Raw genomic sequence first — 24,744 nt, forward strand, 5'->3', positions numbered from 1 at the left:
GCAGGTCCCTGATCCATGCTAAGCCCGTGATGCTGCATAGCTGGAGGCCTTGTGCAAATAAATCAATGTTCAAATGTGCCTGTTGCAAATCTAGCCAGGACATCATATGCATATGTGCATCCGTTCCCCTTTTCTCCTCCTCCTCATTTTCTCCAGTTCCCCTCACCTTCCCTTTCATACTCCTTTGTCACCATCTGTGACTACCTCTTTGTCCAGCTTCTCCATGTCCTCCCTGTCTCCTGTGTCCATCTACCACATTTTGTATTGAGTTTCCAGATTTGGGGGAAACCTCACCTATGGCATTGTCCCCAGTCTAGCTGTGGCCAAAGAGGTACAGCTGGAATGAATGCCTACACGTCCCCATTCAAAGTATATTGCCTGGCATGCCACATATCTGTGGCTGGGCATGAGCTCCTCGTGTGGTTTGTGTATGGTGTCTGAAGGGGAGATCCTCATCCTTTGGATCTCCAAACAGCTCCTAGAATCCTTTCCCCTGCAGAGGCTGTCAGCTCCTGCAGCCTGCTCCAGACAGAAATCTAGCTATAACTGTCTCCCCATTTCCTTTTCTTATCCCTCCCTTATCCCAGGTGGCGATGATGACATGGATTTTGACATTGAAAAGAGTACAGGCAGCATGGTCATTGCAAGAGCCCTCGATGCAAGGAAGAAGTCAAGCTATAACCTGACGGTAGAAGTCACTGATGGGTCCACTACTATAAAAACCCAGGTAATGTCGTCTTCTTTAGTAGAGACCTCATCTAGAGTGAGTATATGCCAAAGGGGATCTTTCTTCTGACTCTGCTGAGCTCTGGATCAGGTGCCAAGGCACAAGAATCTTCTTACACTGTGATCTTACATTACACAGTGACCCAAGCCTTTCCTAAGTACCAAGCTAAGATTTTTTTGGAGAGATGTTGTTGGAAATGCAAATGATCTAGGAAAGCCTGGGTCTTTCCTGTTGATCACAGCCAGCACACAAGGACACTTCTACACCACCAGCCAAGCTGGGGTGACAGTTCACACTCTGAGGACTCAACTTGCTCTCAGCTGCTCAGGCTGAACTACAACACGGCTGGGACAAATGCTAAGACATAAGGGAAATGCATATGCAGTTAGATCAGGCTTGGGTCCATGGTACCATGCCAAGGGGTGTCCCTGAGACTTGCTAGCCTGTGTAAAGCCAGCACAGATGCATCTGCAAGAGGTAAGCTCAGGCCTCACTCTGTGCTGCTCCAAGTGCATGGAGCATTGATAACATATCAGCACTGAGGTCCAGTGGGTGAACGGGGCAGCTGCAGACATGCTGTGTCCTCTGAGTGGTCACCTGAAAAGCAAGCGCTGGTGAAAGGAGGCACTTTGCTCTCAGGCATGTCCCTGAGCCCCAACTAAAATGGCTGCTGAGATTTGCCCATCTTCACCTACAGTCAGGAAGGATATTCAGGCACCAACCATTTTCTCCACACATAAGCAGCAGCCAAAATTCCAGCCCTCACTGCACAGGAAGACCTAGAATGTGAGTCACCCGTCAGTGACGCTTACCGTGGGAAATTCACTATGGAGGTTTGCAGGGGATGATGATTGAGGAACACTACCATTCCTGTGAAACGCAATGTCAACTACCTTCAAGTATTGTTCCAAATAAACAAACAAAGCCCCACCTTGCCTGGTGTGCATTCCCTGCCACCTTGCATCTCATTCCTACATTTATTTTGGCACTCGAGGCTGCTAGCAGCTGTCAAAAAACCTGCTTGTGCAAAACAGCCATGGCATGTTCAGGTTTGCTAAAGGAAGAAAATTCCTGCTCTTGGTTGGGACTTCCTAAGATGTAGTAAACACATCGGTAGGGGGATGAGGACAGTCAGGGAAGGACATCAAACAGGAGAAACTAGGTGACTTGGCAGGCAGGATTCAGGCAGGACATTCACAGGGGTTTGCTGTTAAATGCAGAGGGGAAGATTTGGCTCAAAAGTGTAGACCACAAACTTTGCTTCTGCATACCTTCTCTACACACGTGCTGCTCTTGAGATAGGCCAGCCCCTCCCTTCCTTTACCAAACATCCCCCCTCTGTCAGCTTTCTGGCATGTAATTAATGAGGGCTGGTGTGGAGGCACCAGCCAGCAAAGCTGGCACCACAGCTGAGCGACTATTACTTTTCATGGCAGGCTGTGACGGTTTCCCTGCGTGCCAAGTGCAGGCACGTTCACTCTGAATGGACTGCCAGATCGGAGAAATTAAAAAAAAAAAAAAAAAAAAAAAAAGAGAGAGGAAGCAAACTGAAAATCACTAAGGGAAGGCACAGCAGGAGTTCCTTGGGGAGAAGGACAAAAGGGCTCCCAGTCACCATGGATGGCAAAGCCTCAAGAGCTGAAAAGCTGTGACGGTTACAAGGTTCAGAGCACGGCTACACCCAAAAGGGGTTTGTAGCTGAGATTTTACATGGCTGCATAAGCCAGGTTGCTCCCTTGTCTCTGCTGCCCTCACCGTGCTGTCTCCCCCACAGGCATTTATCCACGTGATTGACATTAACCAGCACCGGCCCCAGTTCCTGGAGAACCATTACGAGGTGAGGATTCCTGAAGATACCCCGTCGGGGAGGGAAATCCTTCAAGTCCGTGCAACAGACAAGGACAAAGGCAAGGGGCTCATCTACACCATCCACGGCAGCGTGGACCCCAAAAGCACAAGACTTTTCCAGTTGGATCCAAGCAGCGGGGTCCTCACAACAGCAGAAGGCTTCAGTTCCCAGCCCATGCCTCAGCACACCCTAACAGTGATGGTGAGTCCTAGTCAAACCCTGCTGAGTCCATCAGCTTGGTCGGGACATACGGGTCACTGGAGAAATTAAAACCGGTTCTAGTCTTTGAGGGAGAATTTGTCTAGAACAACAGGTAAGAGGAAATCAGGGTGTTAACCTTTACTATAAAACCATCCTGGATAAATCTAGGTAATACCCTGCTTTCCTCTAACCATGTGCCGAGCCCTTCATCTGCTAATTTCATTGGAGGACCACTGGATTCTTATACAAGAAAGCACGGTGAATAATTGTTAATGTTTGGTTTCAAGTTCAAGGCTCAACTTTGGTGCTGAAACTTACAGGCTCATTCCCACCCAAGGGGTTGGTACCACTGAAAAATTCCACTCTCTGTAAGAGTCCTGATGAACTACTTGGAAGCCTGGTGCAGGCAAGGCTGCCGTCTCCCTGAGTGTGACTGTACCTGCTTTTCCTCTGTCATTCAGGTACGAGACCAGGAGGTCCCCATCAAGAGGAACTTTGTTCGAGTCATCATCCACGTGGAGAACTGCAACCTTCACCCTCCGCAGTTCAGCAGCATCCATTACGAAGCAGAAGTGCTGGACTCAGCAGCAGTGGGCACAGAGGTTGTACAAGTCAGAGCCCTTGATCAGGACCAAGGAGCCAATGCTGAAATCCACTACTCCCTTCAGGCAGGTGAGAGCCATGCAACAAGACAGTTTAGGCTATGAACATGCCTGCATTTCCATGCTCTAGCTGGGGGGTCAGAGAGTGGATCAGTTTTCTCTAGCTGTTGCAAAGAACACTAAATGGCTGCACAGATTTCCTTCCTAACCAGAGGAAATCTAGAGCAAGCAGGTAATCTCCATATCATGGCATAGCAGCATCCTTCCTTAAGAGGACAGCTCAATGTTGAGTCACTGGTCTAAGAAAAAATGTGACTGGATGGGTTAGAACAACTTAAAATCTGCTCTTCTCATCCATGGGACCTGAGAGAGGGATCCCTGTTCAGTTGTTAGGCAAAAGTACTCCAATTCCCACAACAGTCATCATCACTTTCACCATTTCTACCAAGAAATACATCCTTGAGGAACAGTGAGACCCTCTCAGCATTGGTTGACAGTGGTTTGGGGTCATACAAGCTCAGTGGGCAAGTATTTTATCATTCACTCTACAAGTTAAAACTTAAATATTTATGGCTGTGCCACACTGCCTATTTAGCAAGTAAATTCATTGCAGGAGACAAGCCATCCTTTGCTCCATCTTTCTCACTGCAATTTAGATCAAGGACTGAGGAATTTAATTGCTCCTGAAGTATTGGTAATTATAAGCATGACAGGGCTTGAAGGAACTAGCACAGTCTGTGCTACCATGTTCTGCACACGAGGCAAAAGCTTCAAGCACATGCTCTGCCACCACTAAATATGCTCAAATTAGAAGTGTATTTATCTCTAATTTACATTTTGATTGATTTAAAAGTTACCTCGTAGATCTCAATGAGTTCATTGTTCTTAGAATGAAAATTATTTAGAAATTAATGAAGATTGTTGTCTCCCAGTGAAAGAAACTGATGTTAATTAGGTCTGAAATCAGGAGCATCTATGGAAAACAGGTTCAGAAAACCAAAACCAACAGGGCGTCTGCATTCTTCACTTTGTAATTTCTCTTCTTGCAGGTAATGGGGAAGGTTTCTTTAGCATCGACCCATATTCTGGAATTATTACAGTTGCCCAGAAACTGGACCCATCCAGGCAGGAGCGATTTACTCTCATTATAAAGGCAGAAGATCAGGGGTTCCCCCAGCTTAAAGATTCTGCTACAGTACATGTCCACATTAGACCCTCTGATCGAACCCCTCCGAAATTTCCCGAGACTGAATACATCACAGAGATCAGTGAATCCACTGCTGTTGGCTCTCCTCTGATCCAAGTTGCAGCCACAAGCTTGTCACCAGTCAGCTATGAAATAAAAGATGGAAACGGAGATGGAGTGTTCTCCATGAACTATCAGTCAGGCCTTATTTCCACTCAGAAGAGCTTAGATTTTGAGCAGGTATCTTTTTACCAGTTGAAAGTCCGTGGCACCAACATGGCTGGAGCATTTACGGACACAATGGTACTTATCTATGTCATAGATGAGAATGACAATGTGCCTATCTTCGTTAAGCCTTCCTTCGTCGGCTGGATCATGGAGAATGCTCCATCCCAAAGCATGGTTCTGGATGAAAGCAATGCCCCCCTCGTGACCCATGCAACAGATGCCGATCAAGACTCCAATGCTCTGCTGGTCTATGAGATTTTGGAACCGGGGGCACTAAAATATTTCACAGTAGATCCCAGCACAGGGACACTGACCAGTCGTGCTGATATAGACTATGAGCTCACCCCAGTTTTCCACTTCAGTGTACATGCGCATGACAGTGGAAGTCCCAGCTTGTTCGCATCCAAGCCAGCCAAGGTCACAATCCATGTTAAAGATGTGAATGACTCACCTCCAGTCTTTGAAAAAGACACTTATGAGCTTTCTGTCTTGCTGCCTGCCCACCCAGGGATGGAGCTTTTGTCAGTGCAGGCAAAAGATGCAGATTCGGAGGTGACCTACAGCATCGTGGAAGGGAACCTTGATAATGCTTTCTATATTCATCCACTCACAGGTCTCATCTCCATTCTTAATGCTACTGGCCTGGGAAGCTATCGTGAACTCACAGTCAGAGCTGGTGATGGCTTATATAAGAGTACTGCTCTGGTTAAGCTAAATTTAACTCAAGCACAAGGTACTGGCTTAAAATTTGATCAAGACGTATACACAGCAACTGTGATGGAGAACTCTACAGACGAGAAGACTCTCACTGTTCTTGGGGTCAAGGGATATCAGCTAAATGAGCCACTTTTCTATTCGCTTTTGAATGGAAAGGAAAGATTCAAAATGATCCAGGCATCTGGAGTACTCCAGACCAAGGGTGTGAAATTTGACCGCGAAACACAAGACGTGCACGAGGTAGCTGTGGAAGTGAAGGACAACAGGAAACCACCAAGAGTGTCCCAAGCCACAGTCAAGGTTTATGTAGAGGATGTCAATGACAATCCACCACAGTTTGAGAATGTGCCATATTACACCTCGGTGCAGGACGGCACAGAGCCGGGTGACGTACTTTTTCAGGTGTCAGCAACAGACAGAGACATAGGGGATAACGGAGCCATTACCTACTCATTTGCAGAGGACTACAAATACTTTTGGATTGACCCTTACCTAGGAGACATCTCACTTAAGAAGCCTCTTGATTATCAAGCTTTAAATAAATACAACCTCCGAGTCATTGCTAAGGACAAAGGTGAGCCTCCCCTCCGTGCTGAAGAGGAGGTTGTCATCAGTGTGAGGAACAAATCCAACCCTCTCTTCCAGAGTTTGTACTACCGAGTGAAGGTGCCAGAAAACATCCCCCTGTACACATCTATCCTCCACATACAGGCTCGCAGCCCTGAAGGCTTGCGCCTCATCTACAACATTGTGGAAGAAGACTCCTTGAAACTGTTCAGCACCGACTTCAAAACTGGTGTCCTTACTGTCACAGGTCAGCTGGACTATGAGCTAGAGACAAAACACACATTCACCGTTAGAGCCACAGACACAGCGCTAGGATCCTTTTCAGAAGCCAGAGTAGAGGTGGAGGTAGAGGACATTAACGACAACCCCCCCATATTTTCTCAGATCATCTACACGGCGTCTGTCTCGGAGAGTTTGCCAGCACAGACCCCTGTTATCCAGCTCTTTGCTTCTGATAAGGATTCAGGCAGAAACAAAGTGGTTTCCTATCAGATCTTGGATGATGGATCAGATGCTGCCAAGTTCTTTAATATTGATGCCAGCACGGGGCAAATAACAACAGCTCAAGCACTTGATTATGAAAAAAATCAACAGTTTCGCATGAAAGTAAGAGCTGTAGATCATGGGATGCCTCCACTTAGCAGTGATGCCCTGGTAATCATAGATGTGACAGACATCAACGACAATCCCCCCGAGTTCAGCCAGCTTCAGTACGAAGCCAAGGTAAGCGAAATGGCTACGTGCGGGCACATTGTGATAAAAGTCCAGGCCCTGGACCCCGATAGTGGTGACACCACCCGACTGGAATACGTGATACTCTCAGGCAATGACAATAGGCATTTCACTATCAACAGCACTTCTGGAATAATATCCATGTTCAACCGCTGCAAAAAGGACTTGGAGTCATCTTACAATCTCAGAGTTTCTGCTTCAGATGGAGTTTTCAAGAGCACGGTGCCTGTGTATATCAATACCACAAATGCCAACAAATACAGCCCCTCTTTTCGGCAGAATGTGTATGAGGCAGAGCTGGCAGAAAATGCTGAGATAGGTACCAAAGTGATTGAGCTGCTGGCTATTGATCCAGATGGTGGTCCATACGGCACCATTGACTATACCATCATAAATAAACTCGCTCATGAGAAGTTCTCCATAGACAATAAAGGCCGTATTGCCACGCTGCAAAAACTGGACAGGGAAAACTCAACAGAGAGAGTCATTGCCATTAAAGTCATGGCCAAGGATGGGGGTGGGAAGGTGGCGTTCTGCACTGTCAAAATAATCCTTACAGATGAGAACGACAACCCACCTCGGTTCAAAGCCTCTGAATACACACTGTCCATCCAGTCCAATGTAAGCAAAGGCTCCCCTGTCATCCAGGTACTGGCTTACGATGCTGATGAAGGTGCAAATGCAGATGTCATTTACTCCGTTGACTCCGTGGAAGATGTGGCAGAAGACCTTGTGGAGATCAATGCTGCCACCGGGGTTGTTAAGGTCAAGGAGAGCCTTATTGGTTTAGAAAACAGAGCCTTTAACTTCAAGGTGAAAGCTGAAGATGGCAGACCCCCTCACTGGAACTCCCTTGTCCCAGTGAATCTTCAGATTGTCCCCAGGGAGGTGACATTGCCAAGGTTTTCTGAGCCCCTTTATACGTTCTCTGCATCTGAGGATCTTCCAGAGGGATCAGAAATAGGGTCAGTCAAAGCTTTTGCAGAGGATCCCATCATATATAGCCTGGTGAAGGGAACCACTACAGAAAGTAACAAGGATGAGGTGTTCACAGTGGACGAACAAACAGGGGCTTTGAAAATCAAAAAAGCCATGGATCATGAGACCACCAAGTGGTACCAGATTGATGTTATGGCTCACTGCTCACATCAGGAGACTGAGCTGGTCTCTCTGGTCTCTGTGAACATCCAAGTGCAGGACGTCAATGACAACAGACCCATTTTTGAGGCAGATCCCTACAAAGCTTTTGTCATGGAGAACATGCCATCAGGAACCACAGTCATTCAAGTGACAGCTAACGACCAGGACATGGGAAGTGATGGGCAGGTGACCTACAGTCTAGAAGCAGAATCTGGCAACCTCCGAGGACTCTTCACCATTGATGGTGAGAGTGGGTGGATCACCACCCTAAAAGAACTGGACTGCGAAGATCAGGAGACCTATCGCTTTTATGTGGTGGCCACCGACCACGGCAGGAAAGTCCAGCTCTCTTCTCAAACCTTGGTGGAGGTCACTGTCTCTGATGAAAATGATAATGCTCCACAGTTCACCTCAGATTTCTATAAAGGATCAGTAATTGAGAATGCAGAGCCAGGGCAGGTTGTTGTCACACTGAGTACCGTCGATGCAGACATCTCTGAGCAGAACCGGCGGGTCACGTGCTACATAACTGGTGAGTTTTTCCTGACATTAAATCTTCAGTGAGCAAGAATAGAGTATCATCTCAAAGTGAGGATTTGATACCATGTCTTACAGAATAGTAATACAGAAATAGCATTATACTGACAGTCCTATCAGAAGCAGGACATCAAACCCGAGCTCTGTCATGAGCTAGACTCTTCAGTTAAATGAGTCTGGGGTATCCAAAAGTCTTTAATAACGAACCGCAGTGGGTAGAATTATCATTATAACTGTCTCACCACTGAATCATCCTATTTATTTGGAAATAAATAAATAAATAAAATATATATAAGTAATTACACAGTACTGTAGATATATTTATTTATACTTTCTTAACAGAGGAATAATTAAGACAGTGTAATTGTAATACCTATTGGAAGGACAAAGTGGTGGTACAGCAGAAAGGAAGGTTTTTCTCACATAGACACTGTGATCTGCGTTTAAGTTCTTTGACCCAGCTTTTTCTCCTGCAAACACTGCGGTCAGTTTACACATCACACATACGTGTAGCCTGCCTGTATTTTTAATAACCATATATATGTACATATGATGCATATAACTTTCTGGTATAAAATATGTTTCCTATGAAGCCACTTTGACTCTCACTTAGCAAACAAGTAGACCTCACAAGGCTACAGTTAACCACTCGGCAGACTGGTGGATATTAGAGACTGTCATGTCAATCTTAGCGAGGGTTTTGGCTAACAAGAAACGCTAAAGATGACTCTTGCATCGCTGAAACATCGGTTGTGCCAACTAAAATTAACCACTGCTGTAAAACAACAAAAAAGTTGTACTGGAATGTTTGTTGTGCATCTGCTCAAGTAGAAGCTTGATTTTACAGTACTTTTTAACCCCAAAGGATCTTTCTCAGACCTGGAACAGATACTTCAAATTAAAATGTTTGTTCAAACTCAAGTGACGACCCTTCAGGGTCAACACATTTAGCCAGATCATGCTGCAGCCTGTTATCTATTATTGTAACCATCCAAAACAGGGGAGGAATGCTGGTACTTTCAATTGGTTTATGGCGTGCCTAGGTATTTGCAAGCCTTTGGGAGGAAAGATTCAATCCATTTACGTATTCATATTTCTGCCATCTTAAAGTTAGTAGTAACTTCTAACTACTTTAAACCTAAAAGAGCGCATGCTTGTACTTACAAGCCCAGGTCGAACTCTACCCATGAACGTATAAATACAACTGCAGTATAGCACTGCAGCAAAAGAAAGGCGGTGAACAGAGAGCCTGGCTTTCCATTGTTCACATGCGCATTGATTTCAAACACACAGAAACTAAACCTGAGCATGGGCTGGAGTCTCCCAGCATGAGAAGAAAGGCTAGCAGAGGTCTCATTGTGTCTCCAGATTCACAACCTCATCACCACAGCACAAATGAAAGCAGAAAGAGAGTGAATTTAATTTACCCGGCTGTGCGAGGCCCTTCAGAGTCTAACACAAACAAGCCCTGCAGCCAGCTCTCTTCATTGCTTCCCATTACCTAATGTGCTCCCTCCTTCTGCCCAACGGCATGGGTTCAGCAGAGGACACCAGCTCCTTGCCAGAAGAGAAGGATTCTCCAGGGGCAGCATCCACCCCGTTTAAAATCTACTCTGTGTAACATCAGCAGAAGCAACATGAATCTGGTGGACCGGAGAGCCTGCCTAGTCTGTCTCAACATTTGGCTCTTACAGAATCAAAAAGTAGCCCCAGAAAGCACAGCTATATATTAAATACATCTATAGGATAAAAGGAGGTACAACTATACATGGTACTGCAACAATAAGATCCAACCAATGTCTGCAGGGTATTTGCAACTCTCAGATCCCTTTAGGAACACGCACCAAGAAAAACTGACACGCTTTAGGAAGGTAAGACAATGTGGTTTTGAGGCAATGAATATGCACGTCTGCAGAATAGTACCAAGATATTTTTGCAATCAGGAGCCATTTCCTCTTTCCAGTGTAATATGCAGACAGTGAATAACAGAAACAGGCAGGGTGTTTCTCAGCCGTGCAGTGAGGTAGACCAAATGCTCCTCACCTGCCTGATACGACACCAATGCCCTCTCTGTGTCACCACTGCAAGTCCTTCAGCTCTCCTAAGGGACCGGCAGCGGACACACCTATATCCCCTTTCCTTATCACTTCTGATTTTCAGCACTCAGTAAATGCCTTTTTTCCTTGCCTCCTGCCCCCTTCTAGAAGGCGACATACTGGGACAGTTCACAGTTAACCAAATCGAGGGCGAATGGACAATTTCTTCCAAGAAACCCCTAGACAGGGAAGATACAGAGAAATATCTCCTCAAGGTTATGGCCTCTGATGGGAAATTTCAGGCCACCACTGAAGTGGAAATTTTTGTTCTGGATATCAATGACAACAGCCCTGAGTGCGGCCAGGTAAGATGTCTGTCCTGGGACATCGGGGACATGAGGGGAGCATCTGGGAAGAAGAAAACACAATAGCAAGGAAGAAAGAACAGAAAGAGCGTGTTAAGAGGGTTTGGCTTGTCATAATTCTTCTCACACAATCCTGTTGCTTTGATTATGCTTAGCAATTTTAATTAAGCTGCATGTCAAGCAAGAACATTAAATCTAGCCTCCAAGCATGTTTGCCAGCAGTAAGTGAGTGCCTAAGCATTATGAAGGATAATTTTTGGAGATAAACAATGCCAGGAAGCCTCCTGGGTAGGGGCATGTAAATTACTGAGTTTTATATCCTGCTAAGCTGAGAGATTCCCATCAGGAGGTTTGTTACTGTAGAGAGCTGATTGCTGGTATGGATGTTACCCATGGTGAGAAAGAACAGAGGTGGTTGCTTCCCAAAGGAGATTCAAAGGCTTGTGTGAAATGAGCTCACTGGTCCCAGTCCACACCCCAGCAGCCGGCAACATGAGGCACATTGTGTTCCCCTATAAACCACACGGTTTATCCTTCTCTGCAAGGCTTCTGCTAGTCCATTCCTCCCCATACAGGATGAAGGTATTTTGGAGACAACTCAGATGTCAATAACACCTTCTGTCCTTGCCAGATATTCTACACTGGGAGAGTCTCTGAAGACGCTCTGCCAGGCCTTTTCATTTTGAAAATATCAGCAACTGACCCCGACGTCGGCAGCAATGCCCAGATAACGTACAGCCTCCACGGCCCTGGCGCAGAGGAGTTCCGTCTGGGCCCACATACAGGTGAGAGCTGGGCAATGGGATGCTTTTAGCCTCTTCCTCACCCACTCCCGAGAAATGCCAGCTCCCAACTTTTATCTCCTCTTGAGCAAACAGAATGACTGCTCATTCCAGCTCTCCTAAGCTAGGAGGGAATGGCAAACACGCAGGTTTATTGCAATGTGGTATAGAGAAGGCTAAGCTCTGCGTCTTCCCGCTAGCTTTCTTTACAAATGTTGGCATTAGCGTTGTTAAAACGAAGGGCAGACACTATTGCTAACAGCCAGGTCTCAAGGAGGAGAGATCAGCAAGTATTTAGCTTGAGCCAAGACCCAAGTTCTCCACTCTAAAAATGTCTTAGTGGGTCTTGGGCGGTATATTTGCCCAAACAGACATGATGATCATTCTAGAGATCACTTGGGGTTCGTTACGTTGCAGAAAGCTTAACACAGTGGGGTTTATAAAGGTGTTTAGAAGTACAATTTATCTGTGAGCACTTTTATCCCATGACGGCATCCCTTGCATGAAGTTCAGCTCGACTTGCAGGACTCCCCGTGCCAAGCCTTGCCAGGGATCCGAGAATAGCCCCGAGCAATGTGGTGTGGACACATCACCGCTATTAGCTGGATTACAAATGGTGTTCAAACCTGGTCTGTTGTCTCCCACGGTTCATCCAGGAAGGCAGCGTGCTTGAACCTCTCTGAGCTCTCCTAGGCTGCGGCTGCTGTTGCAGGAGACAAGACCATCTCCTGTTCTTTCCAACAGGGGAACTGACCACATCTGCACCTCTCGACCGTGAACAGAAACCTATGTACCACCTTGTTGCCAAAGCGACTGATGGCGGAGGCCGTTCCTGCCAGGCAGATATAACATTGATTATAGAGGACACGAACGACAACGCACCGAGATTCTTCCCCAGTCACTGCGCCGTGGCAGTTTTTGACAACACCACAACAAAGACACCCATCGCCGTGGTTGCTGCCAGGGACCTTGATGAAGGTGAGTCGGAATGGGATTTACTTTTTAGTAGAGTTCATCTTTCACCCTGAATAGAAACCTTTGAAACCTAGGGAAGGGCTACAGCAATGGGCATAGATGACTGAATCTTGGCAAAGATGTGCCTGGATCTCATTGCTGACATGTTCTTGACTAGCAGGCTGGCATCAGCATTTTTGTGACCCTGTAAGAAGTGCAATATCTGCAGAAACACACAAGGACAGACTTTGAGGACACACACAGTACCTGTAACTGTGATGCACAGAGCAAACTGTGACACACTTTGTCTGGGATCCAAACCGGACAGAAACTTCACTAAGGATGGAGATCGAGAATGAGCATAATAAGGATAAAAGGAACTTTAGATCTGGATGGGGTAGATGATATGGATGGAGAGGTCCTTCTGAAGACACAAAGATTCTCAGAAACATAGGTAGGGCTCCTAAGAAAGGAGCTTTCAATAAACATCTCCAGCAGAGACTGAATTTACAGTGACAGAGAAGCAAGATCATATTTATCTGCTTTGGAAGCAGATATGAAGGGAAATCATGTTTAAAAACAAAGGAATTAAAAATGGGAAGCACCACTAAATACAGACAGATGATGCTGATGGATGATGGTGAGGGTGGCTAGACAGGGGCACACCTGATGTTCATACAGCCTCCATTTTCCCTAGGAATTTAAGGTCACTAAGTACACATAGTTCTAATGGATTAAAAGAACAATTAAAACCAACAACATCCCTGCCCATGAATTAATGCAGCCTGTCCTTTATTCTTCCAGGTCTCAATGCTGAGGTGGTCTACTCTCTGTTTGACTCTGCCAATGGACACTTTTCAATTGAGGAAACCACAGGGGTGATCCGTCTGGAAAAGCCTCTGAAGGATTCGCAGCATTCAGCATTTGAGCTGACAGTCTGTGCTACTGACCGGGGCACCCCAGAGCCCCTCTCTGCTCTTGGCACTGTCACTGTCTCCGTTGTGGATCTAAATGAATATCTGCCTGTTTTCCTGGCCCCTGAATATGTGGCCATGGTAAAAGAAGATGTGGCTGTGGGTACAGAGGTTCTCAACTTGTCAGCCTTGACAAGGGACAATGCAGAAAACACAGAGATCAAGTATGAAATTGTGAATGGCAACGACCATGGGAAATTTCAGCTCAACTCAAACACAGGTAAGACAATCTTGTGCCCAAGCAGGTCCAGGTTGACCCAACATCAAAGGCTGTCCTTGTATGTGTCTTCTCTGGTTCTTCTCCATTTGGCTTGCACTTCTGCTCCCCTCTGTCTTTAGCCAGCACAAGGATAGAGAATACAGTCATCTCTTCTACCCTAAATTTTGCCAGCCAAGTCACTTAAGGAGTGATCCAAATCTTACTGAAATTAATGGAAAGATTCCTGTTACGTGTCTGGGACCCAAGACACGTCCATGGGAATGACAGATATATAGACAACAGGATGGGGAAATTTTTCCACTTCAAAATGCAGGAGAAGGTTAAAAAAAACACTTTTAAAGACACTTCATTTAAAAAGTTTCTCCATCCTGATCCCACAAGGAACCTGCAGCCCAGGGTAAGAGGCAGCTTTATGAGGTTGCACTCAATGAATGTGGATAATATCAATCTGTTAACCATAAGCAGGTGTTGAGCCAGGTTTACTAGCTAAATAAAGCACTGCTCTGTTTGCACAGAGATTTGATAAGAGCTGTTATCAGAAGGCCAACGTTAACTACCCAAAACAAGGCTGTGTCATCAATGGTCTTCTGCCCTTGGCTCTAACATCCTCATCCATGGCACCTTCCTCAGCTTCTCTGTCCCCAAGGCTCTTGCTAATTCTTCCACACCAATCTTCTCATTAGTTTGTATGTCTTAAAAGACACAGAACAGTGTCGTTTCCAGGGAATAATTTTGTGACTGTGTCAGTGCTGAACACAGGAAAGCATTCTGTGTGTCCCACCCTTTTTTTTTTTTTTGCTTTCACTTTATGTCTTCAGTCCATGTTCCTCACTTGTTTTTTGAGATTAGCAGCCTCTTTCTTTCTGTGTTGTACCCCAAGCCTCACTTGCAAATCACAGCATCTTGCCACATACCTTTTTTCCTGTACAACTGTGCATCTACATCTCACACCTTTTCATCCTACCTATGATGCATTTCAGTGATGCTCTACTGCTGCCTTGGTCACAGCTTTCAATAGCACTGTTGGACTCTCATCCTATTTTGTCCCAGATCCCCTCCAATCAAGATTCCTGGGTACCTTCCAGAGTGAAAGTTTATTTCACCTCTTCAAACACTTGATACCAGAATGAGGCAGGTTATAGCAGAATCAGTTCAATTATAGTTTGTGTGATGCCATGACCTTCAGGATCCTGATTTAACCAGAGAAGGTCAAAGTTAAGCCAACAGCACCTTTTCAGCTGGCAGTTCGGCAATCTTCTCAGTATATCTCTAGTATTCCAAGAAACCTCACATGCCATTCATTCAAACTATCTTCTGTCCTTTTCTATCCATCGGCCAATGCAGGTGCCTTATACATAAATGGGAGCTTGGACTTCGAAGCAAGTCATGAGTATTACTTATCCATCGAGGGCACAAGGAAGGGCTCAGCTTCTCTCAGCGATGTGACCATGGTGGTGATCAACATAACCGACATCAATGATCACGCGCCAGAGTTCATCCAAGACCCTTACTTCGCTGATATCCGAGAGGACGCTGCAGTTGGAGAAATCATCCTCACGGTACGATTATGAACCAGGCCAGCTGTCTTTATCTATTCTTTTATTTGTGCTATGCATTATTTACTTTTGTACTTTACTTTTCCTTGGACACAGCCACCTCAGTAGGTTTGTGACATTGAACATCTAAGATTTAAGCACAACTTTAAAAAAGGATGATTGCCAGAATTCCTGACACTCCATAGAGAGGGAGAACACTTTGCCTTATAAGACATCTTAAGTGAAAGCTTGAGATACCTAAGGGGGGCTCAGGAGCTTTGGGGACCTCCCAAGAGAGCTAAAATGCCTGCAGAAGGCCAATACCCTTGCAACCTGGGGAAGGCAGAGACTTCCCTGGGCAGAATAGCAGAGCCCAAGGTATTTCCACGTGAAGTTCCCTGCCCACCCTGTTAGCATCACAAGGGTGGTAAAATCAGGAAAGGGACAAGGAGAAAGCCATTGGTGTAGCTGTGTTGAGTTTTGTCTTGAAAAAACTAATGAATGACACTTATGTAAACCACCTTCCTTCTTCCTCCTCATTTGAGGCAAGCTCAAACCAATACCCATAAATGACAAGGAGGTCCTGCCCTCATTCCTCCATGGCAAGGCCTTTTTGGGCCAGGGGTCCTAGCTTTTTTTCTCCTAACAGGTGTCAGCTGATGACCTGGACGGAGCAATGAACAATCAGATCACATATTCAATCGTAGGAGGGAACCCGCTGGGACACTTCACCATTCAACCCAAAAGCGGGCAAATCAGCATCGCCAAGCATCTGGACAGGGAGGAGGTGAGTTCAAGAAAATGGGAACAGGAAAGCGAAAACAGATGTGCTCCAAAAGACTGAGGGAGCATACCTCCTGTTTTCCGAATGATTTACTTATAATACTGTAAGCAGAAGGCAAGTCTTTCATTCATTCATTTTCTAGACTCATAGATAATGCTGTAGGAAGGCTGGGCTTTAGTGAAAGCAATATAGCCTTCAGTGGTCACAACTCTGGGCTTTGGTCTGCTCCACTGGTGCTTCAAGCTGGCTGGGTGAGAGTCAGCCCCAAACTGGAAACCAGCATGGTTGGTTTCTGCTTCTCTGCATCAGAGCATTATAGAAAACAGGTATGGGGAGGAGATGGAAAGGTCATCTGGACAATCTCTCATTCATAAAACATTAGCAGCTCAAACCACTATTGACAGACGTTTGCCCAGCTTAGTCTCATCCATCTTTGGCAAGTTGTTTCCATTCTCTGCAATTATTGTGAGGCTGATTTTCTTTAGAAATGTGCTTTGAGATTTACGGATGGAGAGCCTTAGCCAAGGGCAAAGCTATTGTTATGGTGCAACTCATGGCCCCAAGCTTTTCAACAAGTTGGAGCAGAGTAAAGCATCAATGTGAAAAAGCCACCATTCCTCCATTTCTCCAAGTAATCACGCCCTACAAATCCTCCAGATCCCCAGTTATTCCCTGACAGTTCGAGCCACGGACAACGGCCACCCTGCTCAGTTCAGTGACGTCGCTGTGCGTGTCCATGTGTCTGATGTCAATGACAACCCTCCTCGGTTCTTCCAGCTCAACTACAGCGTGGTGGTGCAGGTAAGCCAGGAGGCAGTTTGTTCTCCCAGTCCATCTCGGGGTACTAAGATACTCATGCATGGGCCACTGTTGGAGCAGAGGGGTGAGGCAGCAATGAAGCATGCTGTTGCTTTATGCTCATTGCCACAAAGAAATGGTGGTATCTGCAGGGCAGATATTCTGCAACAGATGCCACTTTCTCTTTCCAATAGCTTCAGGCACCTCCTGTCCTTTCAGTACAGAGAGCGCAGAGCTTTTCACACTTCCCAAGCCTGACCCGCAACCCATTTCTCCTTTGCAATCATCCATGTCTACGCCACAACATAAAGAGCAGACCCAAGCACATGGTCAAGCATCATCATGTCTGCTGGATGCAGCCCAGTTGTCGCTTGGACTCAAAACACCTATACGTACTCAGAAAGAAACATACACAAAACATGCTTTCATCTTCCCTTGTGCTGGCATGACTCAAGGGGAAAGCAAGGGTATCAGCTCAACTGTATATGCTTAGCTGCCACATAGGTAATACCACAAAAGGGAGTCCCCTGCCACCACTAAGTTTCTGCCATTTCTGGCAAGAGTCTCAGTCTGCGTGTACTAGACATGCACAGGGGGTATGGGATTTGTTTCCCTGTTCCTGATCCAGGAGCTCTAGGGGCATTATGGGTTCCCCTGGGCCTTTTCTCTTTGCTTCCCTTTCTCCGCTAGCATCTTTCCCCATTTCAGGAGAACGCTCCCGTGGGTACAAGCGTCCTGGAGTTGATTATGAGCGACAGAGACTCCCCAGAAAATGGACCACCGTACTCATTCCAGATCACCCAGGGCAACGATGGGAAGGCTTTTGATGTCACCCAAAATGGTCTGCTGGTGACATCATCCATCCTGAACAGAAGAACAAAAGAACAGTACCTACTACAAGTCCAGGTAGAGCCTGCCTTCCTGTCCTGAATTCCCCAGCTAGATTAAGTAGCAACAAAATGAGATTAGGATGGCACAGGTGAATGGAAATATCTCTGGCTTTGGAGAAATCCAATCCAGGCACAAATTATGCAGTTTGGAGCCAGGTCCAGAGGTCATTTCTCCACACAGTCTGCCCACAAGAAGCTGGGAGGCAGCTGATAAAATCAGATAATATGATCATGAGAAATACTCTGTCAACTGTTTCCTTAGACAGATGCATTTCCCAGCATCATTCTAGCGACTTCCAGTTTAAACCGAGACCTGGATCTGGTCCTACAAACTTTCTCCAAGTATCCTTGTCATTTAAGAAGTGGTTTAAGTTCCTCTTCAAAGAGGATTTCTATTGTTGCAGAGTGAATTAATTAATATTCAATGTTATCAGTAAGGATAATCCATTACAAACAAAAGGATAACAACATGTAAAGTACATACTTCTTCAGTAATGGTAGTTGTTCTAAAAGCTAGGTACTATTATATTATAAACCTCAACCACTAACTGCCTAAGATTAGGGAGAAACTTATGCAATAATCTGATTATTCACATTTTTCTATTTTGAGGTTCCTTGACTCATGCTAGAGAGACATTGTCAGAGGTGGGACACGGGCTTAAATAGTCCGGAAGGTGACCAAACGTGTTGATGTGCGTAACTGCCTTATATCTTTGTACGCTCAGTTACGCCTGGAACCCCCAAAGATTGGCAACATCTCTAAAGACGATTAATCCTCAGGAAATCAAGAGCCAGTCAAGCGTGCCTCAGCTGCTGATGAGCGCACGTGGAAATAAGCACGACCCCACCGCTAACAGAAGGTCTCAATCAGTCCCCGTGCTGGAAGGCATGCTGCCATTTCCCTGGGGCCATCGCCAGGCAGAGGTCCAACACTGCTGCCAATTTTTCCCATTGCTGCTTCATTCCCAACCCGCTGCCTGACAGCTTCCACCCACTGCTACCTGCAAGGCACTCTCCTTCGCAAGACCTTATCAGCCCGTCCAGTCAGGTGAGGTGACAGTAAGTCAGCATGTGGCTACAACAGATCCTTCTTTTTCCCTTGACAGGTCTCCGACAGCGGTATTCCTCCCCTGTCCTCATCTGCATTTATAAATATCCAAGTGACTGAGCAGAGCCAGTATGCCCCCTCAGCCCTTCCCCTGGAGATATTCATCACCACCAACGAGGAAACCTTCCGAGGTGGCGTTCTGGGCAAGATCCATGCCACGGACCGAGACCCCCATGACACGCTGGTGTACACTTTGGTGGCAGAAGTGCCCCAGGAAGGACTGTTCTCTGTTGGGGCTGCGGATGGGAAGATCATTGCTGGGGACAAGCTTCCCCACGGCCACTATCTTCTGAACGTGACAGTCAGTGACGGTACGTTCACAGCCACCACCAGCGTCAACGTCCACGTGTGGTGCTTCACGCAGGAGGCCTTGGACAAGGCGGTGGTGTTACATTTCCGCCACCTCTCCCCCGAGGAGTTTGTGGGCGACCATTGGCGCAACTTGCAGAGATTTCTGGGAAACATCCTTGTGACCCGGCGCCAAAACATCCACATGGCCAGCTTACAGCCTGCAGCTACCTCTGATGGAGTGGACCTGCTCTTGGCTGTTGGAGAGCCACATGGTTCCTTGTATGAGCCTCGGGTCCTTGCAAATAAGATCACCGTGTCAGCTGGGGAGATGGACCAACTCGTCGGTCTCCGGATGAAGAAAGCAATTCACGTGCCATGTCACGGGTCAGATTGCTCCCATCGTGTCTGCAGGGAAACCATTCAGCTGGATCCAGGCATGATGTCTACTTACAGCACTGCCCGACTCAGCGTCCTCACCCCACGGCACAGCTTGGAGCAAATCTGTTCTTGCAATGGTGAGCAATCCTTCCTGGCAGTGTCCCACCCTATAAACCTGAGCACGTGTTTTCCTTCGGTACGCTGTAAAGCACCTGGACTTTCCATGGAATTAGGTTGCCCAACAACCAACAACTCTGCCTGCAATTTCAAAGGCAAATCTAGATTCTCAGAGCTTGAAAGGTTCACATAGGTTTTTTCTTTTTTTTTTTTTTTTTTTTTTAATTAATCTCCTGTAGCATTTAATAACAGCAACATCTATCTAGCTCATTAGGAAAAGTCACCCATACCTAGCAGGTAACGAAGCTCTTGAGTGATCAGAATTTTGACCTCTGAGCTCCTGTGTTGATCCTAGACTCAGCAAAGCACAGACTGATAAATTTGAGTAAAGCCAAATAAAACACATTCGTTATACTCAGTCTAGAATACTTTGAGAAATAAATGGAGGGAGCGGGAATAGAGGTTAGCATGACTTGGGCAGGTATGGTAAGGGGATACCATAGAATAATATACTTAATAAGGATTAGGAAAGTCAAGGGTGTTGTAGACCACGCTGAAGACACCTTGAAGGTGCTATAGGACAGAAATAGCCAGGCTGCTATTGCAGGATTGTTTTACAGTTGATTACATAGAAGAAATACTGGGAGCTCCAAATGGGAGCTGTGGGAGATGCAGTGCAGCGGTACATAGGTTGCCGTGGTTGGGACTGTTCCTGGACAGTTATGGTGTCAGGCTGGGAAAAGAGGCAAGGCTTGATACAGTCCATAGTCTCAAAGACTCAAAGATGAGACGTTTTGCGCATTCTCCTTCCAGGAACAGCTGTGAGGTTTGGAGGCCACAGCTACATTTGGTACCAGCACTCACAGATCGGCTCCTGGCACATGCATTTTCGCCTGAAGACCCACCAGCTGCACGCTGTCGTGTTCTACGCTAACGGGACTGACCATGCCACTTTGGAGGTATGTATTGCAATGTACAGCGTAAAAAAACCCTACTCTTTGTGGGAAGGGAATCACAGAAAGAAGATGCAGTAATATGTACCCTTAGTAACTCATCTAGCTAAAGATAAGACTTGGGAAGACCAAGTGAGAACTAAGCACAGTTTGGCAATTGCTGCAGCCACAGCTAGGGAATTTTCTTTTACATCTGTGAATGAATGTGCTAGTCTCTGGTGTGAAGGAAGCATATGCTCATATCATAGATCTACATCATTGTATTTCCTTATGGCTTGCTTCTCCATTCCCTCTCTTATACCACATCTCTCAGTGCAAACAATTTACCACGTGGAATTTTCCCCAGACCCATCTGCTTCCAGTGTAGCAAGGGGAATACTTCCCCACAGACCTTAGGAGTGGAGCCACACTCCCACTAAGCACACAAACCCTTTGCCAGACCACGGTATGGCCCAATCCAACACAGAGGAGGCAGCCACATTGGACTAGAGGGTTGGGGTAACAGGGCAGAGATGAGGAGGGCACAGGTGAGCTCTGCGGTTGGGAATGATATCACCAGCCTTTACCTGCATCAGAGCATATGCCAGCCAGGTCATGCATCTAATCAAATAGACCTCAATTTAAAGGTCCTTTACAGTAATGGACAGAACAGACAAAGCAGGAGTCTTAAATGCTATTTCTCAATGCCCCACTCTTTTTCAACCACTTTCTTCAGGCGGTTTCACTGTTTAAGACACCTGCAGAGCCAGGAACAGTTCTGTCCGATCGCTCTCCTCCCTCTGGCTGCAAACCAAATCTACCCAGTATTCAAAGATCATCCCCCTCTTCCACTTTGGCAAGAGAAGGAAAGCAGCAGATGACTAAAGAATAGGGGGTTTGTATATTCCTCATCAATTAAATTCAGACTAACTGGAGACCAAGATCATAAGACATACTTACCAGCTGACAGAGATTTGTCCCTGAGACTAATCATGTTGAGATTTATCCACTGTAATCTACCTGGAAGTGCTCATCCTGTCCCTGAATTCTCTCATCCCTTCTCATGGTTTCACAACCTCATCTTCCTATTTTGAAATACTTTTCTTTCAGCTGTTATAAAAGACCCACACAGACAGGGAGCTGCACAGCAGCCAACACCCAGAGACCTGCCCATGGCACATATTGCAAGCTCCTGCTGCTGCAGCCATCACTCCTGAAGAGCAAGAGCAGAGAAACATCATCCATATGTCCTGTACCCATCTCTGAGAGTGACTTTAAGCTGCATTGTAAAGGGCTGATGAGAAAAACTTCTCAAGAAGGGTCTCTAGCTTTCTACCCCGTCTCTAGGAAGGAGAGTCACCAAGTAGCTCAGCAGCAGGAGTCCAGCACTCCAGATGGTGTTCAGAAAGGATGAGATGGCAGGAAGCTCTACTGAGCCAGGCCTACCACACAGAGTCAAGGCAGAAAAGATTCATTATTGATGGAGTTCAGTGTGTCCATCATCTGTACCCAGATGTCTCCACAAGCTTTTCAATAGGAAACTATCATAAAGCCTCCACCATCAAGTTGCCTGTGTATCATTTCTTCCCTGACTTACTTTATTAACAATATCTCAGGGGTCAAATCTTTTCTAGACCATCTGGCCTGAAAAAAACTGAAGGAACCCCTCAAAATTTTAAGCTTTGTAGACTGCAGTACTCTAGGTATGAGCCAAAGCTTTGAAAGAATCATAACCAATGGTTCATAGATTTGGTGAAGAGGATGAGTTCTCCCAAGGGCATGCATATCATCGCCCTTCCAACCACTAAGCTCTCCTGATGTTCAGAAATAGGTTGCAGCAAGAGGATGGCAAACCAGGCAAGCTGGGAAAGACTTGGCAGTCTGTCAGTTCTTGCTCCAGGGAATTGAGTTCTCAGCTGTCTCCCAGCCCCAGAAATTGATAAGCCCAATCTACAGACCCATCTGAAGTGAAATCATATTCCTCCAGATAAAGTGAAGTGACAAAGTTCTCTGGTGCACTTGCCAATTGTGCAAAGAGATTTACACACATGTTGCCCTGAGGCCTTTCCATGGCATGTGCCAGCTGCATCTAGTTCTCCCTTCTTTCAGCAGTTGCTCTCTCCTCCCACTGGGATTTATTCATACTGTGGGCTTCTCCAAGAGTTAACTGTTGTCCTGCTCTGCTTTTGACCCATCCAGTGTAGCCCCATCATATCATATAGTAGGTTCCTCTAGAGTTCAGTGTAGCCCGTAATCACTCCTCCTCTTCTAGCCTCTTCCAAACATCACTACTCCTCACTGTCTCTAATGCCCCCCATAGAGATCTCTTTTGCCTGGAATGAATTGCTTGATGTTACGTAGCAAGCTCTGCAGGTTTTCCATGAATGTTTTGTTCCATCTCTTTTCTCCTTCTCCATAAGCTCTTGACTTCTATGAGAGAGAGGTTTTATCAACCAAGCACTGGGAAGAAAAAAGGTGAAAGGAAGGTTTACCCCCAACTTCACCCTAAAACAACACAGCTAACCTCTCCTTTCTCCTTCCTCCATATGATTTTTAAAGATTAATCTTGGGCCACAGATAGGAAGTTCTGATGTCCCAGTTTAATGCAGAAAACACTGGTGTGGTTCACTTTTAGCAGCTCAATATCTTATCTCCCTCCCATCTGCTGGAGATCAAGGATTGGATTCCAACACCTATCAGCACCTTCGGCCTGGCTTTCCAGCCTGCTGGTTAGAAGCTGGGTACAACAGTAATGCCTTTCTCTGCCTCCCAACTTCTCCTTGCCTCCTCCAGAGAAAGCTACCAGTGCTCATCCTCGACGAGGTCCTTTCAGCACCCTCACCCATGCCAAAGGGGCAACTGCTCCAGCACCTTCCCCACCACTAATGAGATAGCGAGAACAGAATAAAGGCCACGTGGCCCAGAACAAGAGTCCCTCTGTAACTGGTGATGGAGTTATGGATAGCCTGAATGCCAGGGCTCTGATTAGGCTCAGGAAGAGGGGAGAAGGGGAGAACTGCTGCAGGAGTACGATCACACAGCTCTGCACCCTGTTATGTGGAAAGACGAGCTTCCCTCCCCGCACATTGGTCAAGGGTTGCAGGGAAGGACCACGGGTGAAATTGTGCCAGAGAGATGAAGGCGTTTTGCAAAATAAAGGAGGTTGCCGTCACTTGAACAGGCTTTAACTGATCCATGCGTAGCTTAATATGGGTGAAAAGGGCTGCATTTGTGTAGCTGGTTAATTCTTGGAAAGTGTTGAAAGCCTCCATGAACAGCAGCCACCCTGTATCACAGCTAACCGTGACTCCTGGGACATGTTTTGCAGATGGTTAATGGAGTCCCTCAACTTGCGTACAGCTGCCGGGGGAACTACAGCGGGAACCTCTCCTCCTCACGTTTTGTGAGCGACGGTGAGTGGCACTCAGTGTTCCTGGAGGTGAAGAATACATCTGTCCGCCTGCTCATCGATGGCCTGGGAAACACCTCTCTCCAGCTGCCAGGGAGCTGTAGTATCTCCCGGGGCCGACGAGACCTGCTTTTTGGGGGCCTCCGACAGTCACCTCAGTCCCAGAGAGTCACATGGGGGTTCAGGGGCTGCCTGGACGTGGTTGCAATCAACGGCAGAGAAGTGGTTCTCCTGCCCGGGAAAGGGCAATCAAAGGAAATCATGGAAGAGGTGGGGATAAAGCAATGTTGCTCCCCTACCGGTGCCTGCAGCAGCAACCCATGCCTCAACAACGGGATGTGCTCCGAAACTCACGGAGGAGGTATGTGAACATCCCATGCAGAGCAATAGGAGAGCAAAAAGCAGTGAGGGGAGGGAAAGATGCAACCTCTTCATTCATCTTCATGGGAGAGGCTACTCCAGAGAAGAATTAGAGGTCCCCTGTCCTGGGGGACCTCAAGTGAAGGCTGACTCAGTCCGCAGCAGCTGGGGGGTATGAGATCATCATCTTGGCTCTCACCAGCAGACCATGGCCCGGAGGGCAGGAAGGTGTTTCTAAGGAGTGTGCATGACCTAGGAAAGCAGTGCAGCCTTGCCAAAAACTCAAATGCAAATAGAAATTCCACCCACCCCTCTGCATCCTCTT

At 46.5% G+C, this 24,744-nt stretch overlaps 1 protein-coding gene across 1 annotated transcript in view; it reads left to right on the forward strand.

The window, feature by feature from the left end:
- The window catches only part of FAT2 (FAT atypical cadherin 2), a 59,694-nt gene that overhangs the window by 27,705 nt on the left and 7,245 nt on the right, over nt 1–24,744 (forward strand). Inside the window, exons 7-21 of the mRNA XM_049829807.1 lie at nt 588–727; nt 2,502–2,777; nt 3,239–3,449; nt 4,429–8,481; nt 10,691–10,887; nt 11,519–11,672; nt 12,414–12,647; nt 13,428–13,817; nt 15,162–15,376; nt 16,002–16,139; nt 16,794–16,937; nt 17,643–17,840; nt 18,931–19,738; nt 20,532–20,677; nt 23,979–24,420. Coding sequence (XP_049685764.1) covers nt 588–727; nt 2,502–2,777; nt 3,239–3,449; nt 4,429–8,481; nt 10,691–10,887; nt 11,519–11,672; nt 12,414–12,647; nt 13,428–13,817; nt 15,162–15,376; nt 16,002–16,139; nt 16,794–16,937; nt 17,643–17,840; nt 18,931–19,738; nt 20,532–20,677; nt 23,979–24,420 — 7,746 coding nt within the window. The remainder of the gene's footprint in view (nt 1–587; nt 728–2,501; nt 2,778–3,238; nt 3,450–4,428; nt 8,482–10,690; nt 10,888–11,518; nt 11,673–12,413; nt 12,648–13,427; nt 13,818–15,161; nt 15,377–16,001; nt 16,140–16,793; nt 16,938–17,642; nt 17,841–18,930; nt 19,739–20,531; nt 20,678–23,978; nt 24,421–24,744) is intronic.

This window comes from Accipiter gentilis, chromosome 26 (genome assembly GCF_929443795.1).
Source record: "Accipiter gentilis chromosome 26, bAccGen1.1, whole genome shotgun sequence".
NCBI lineage: Eukaryota > Metazoa > Chordata > Aves > Accipitriformes > Accipitridae > Astur > Astur gentilis.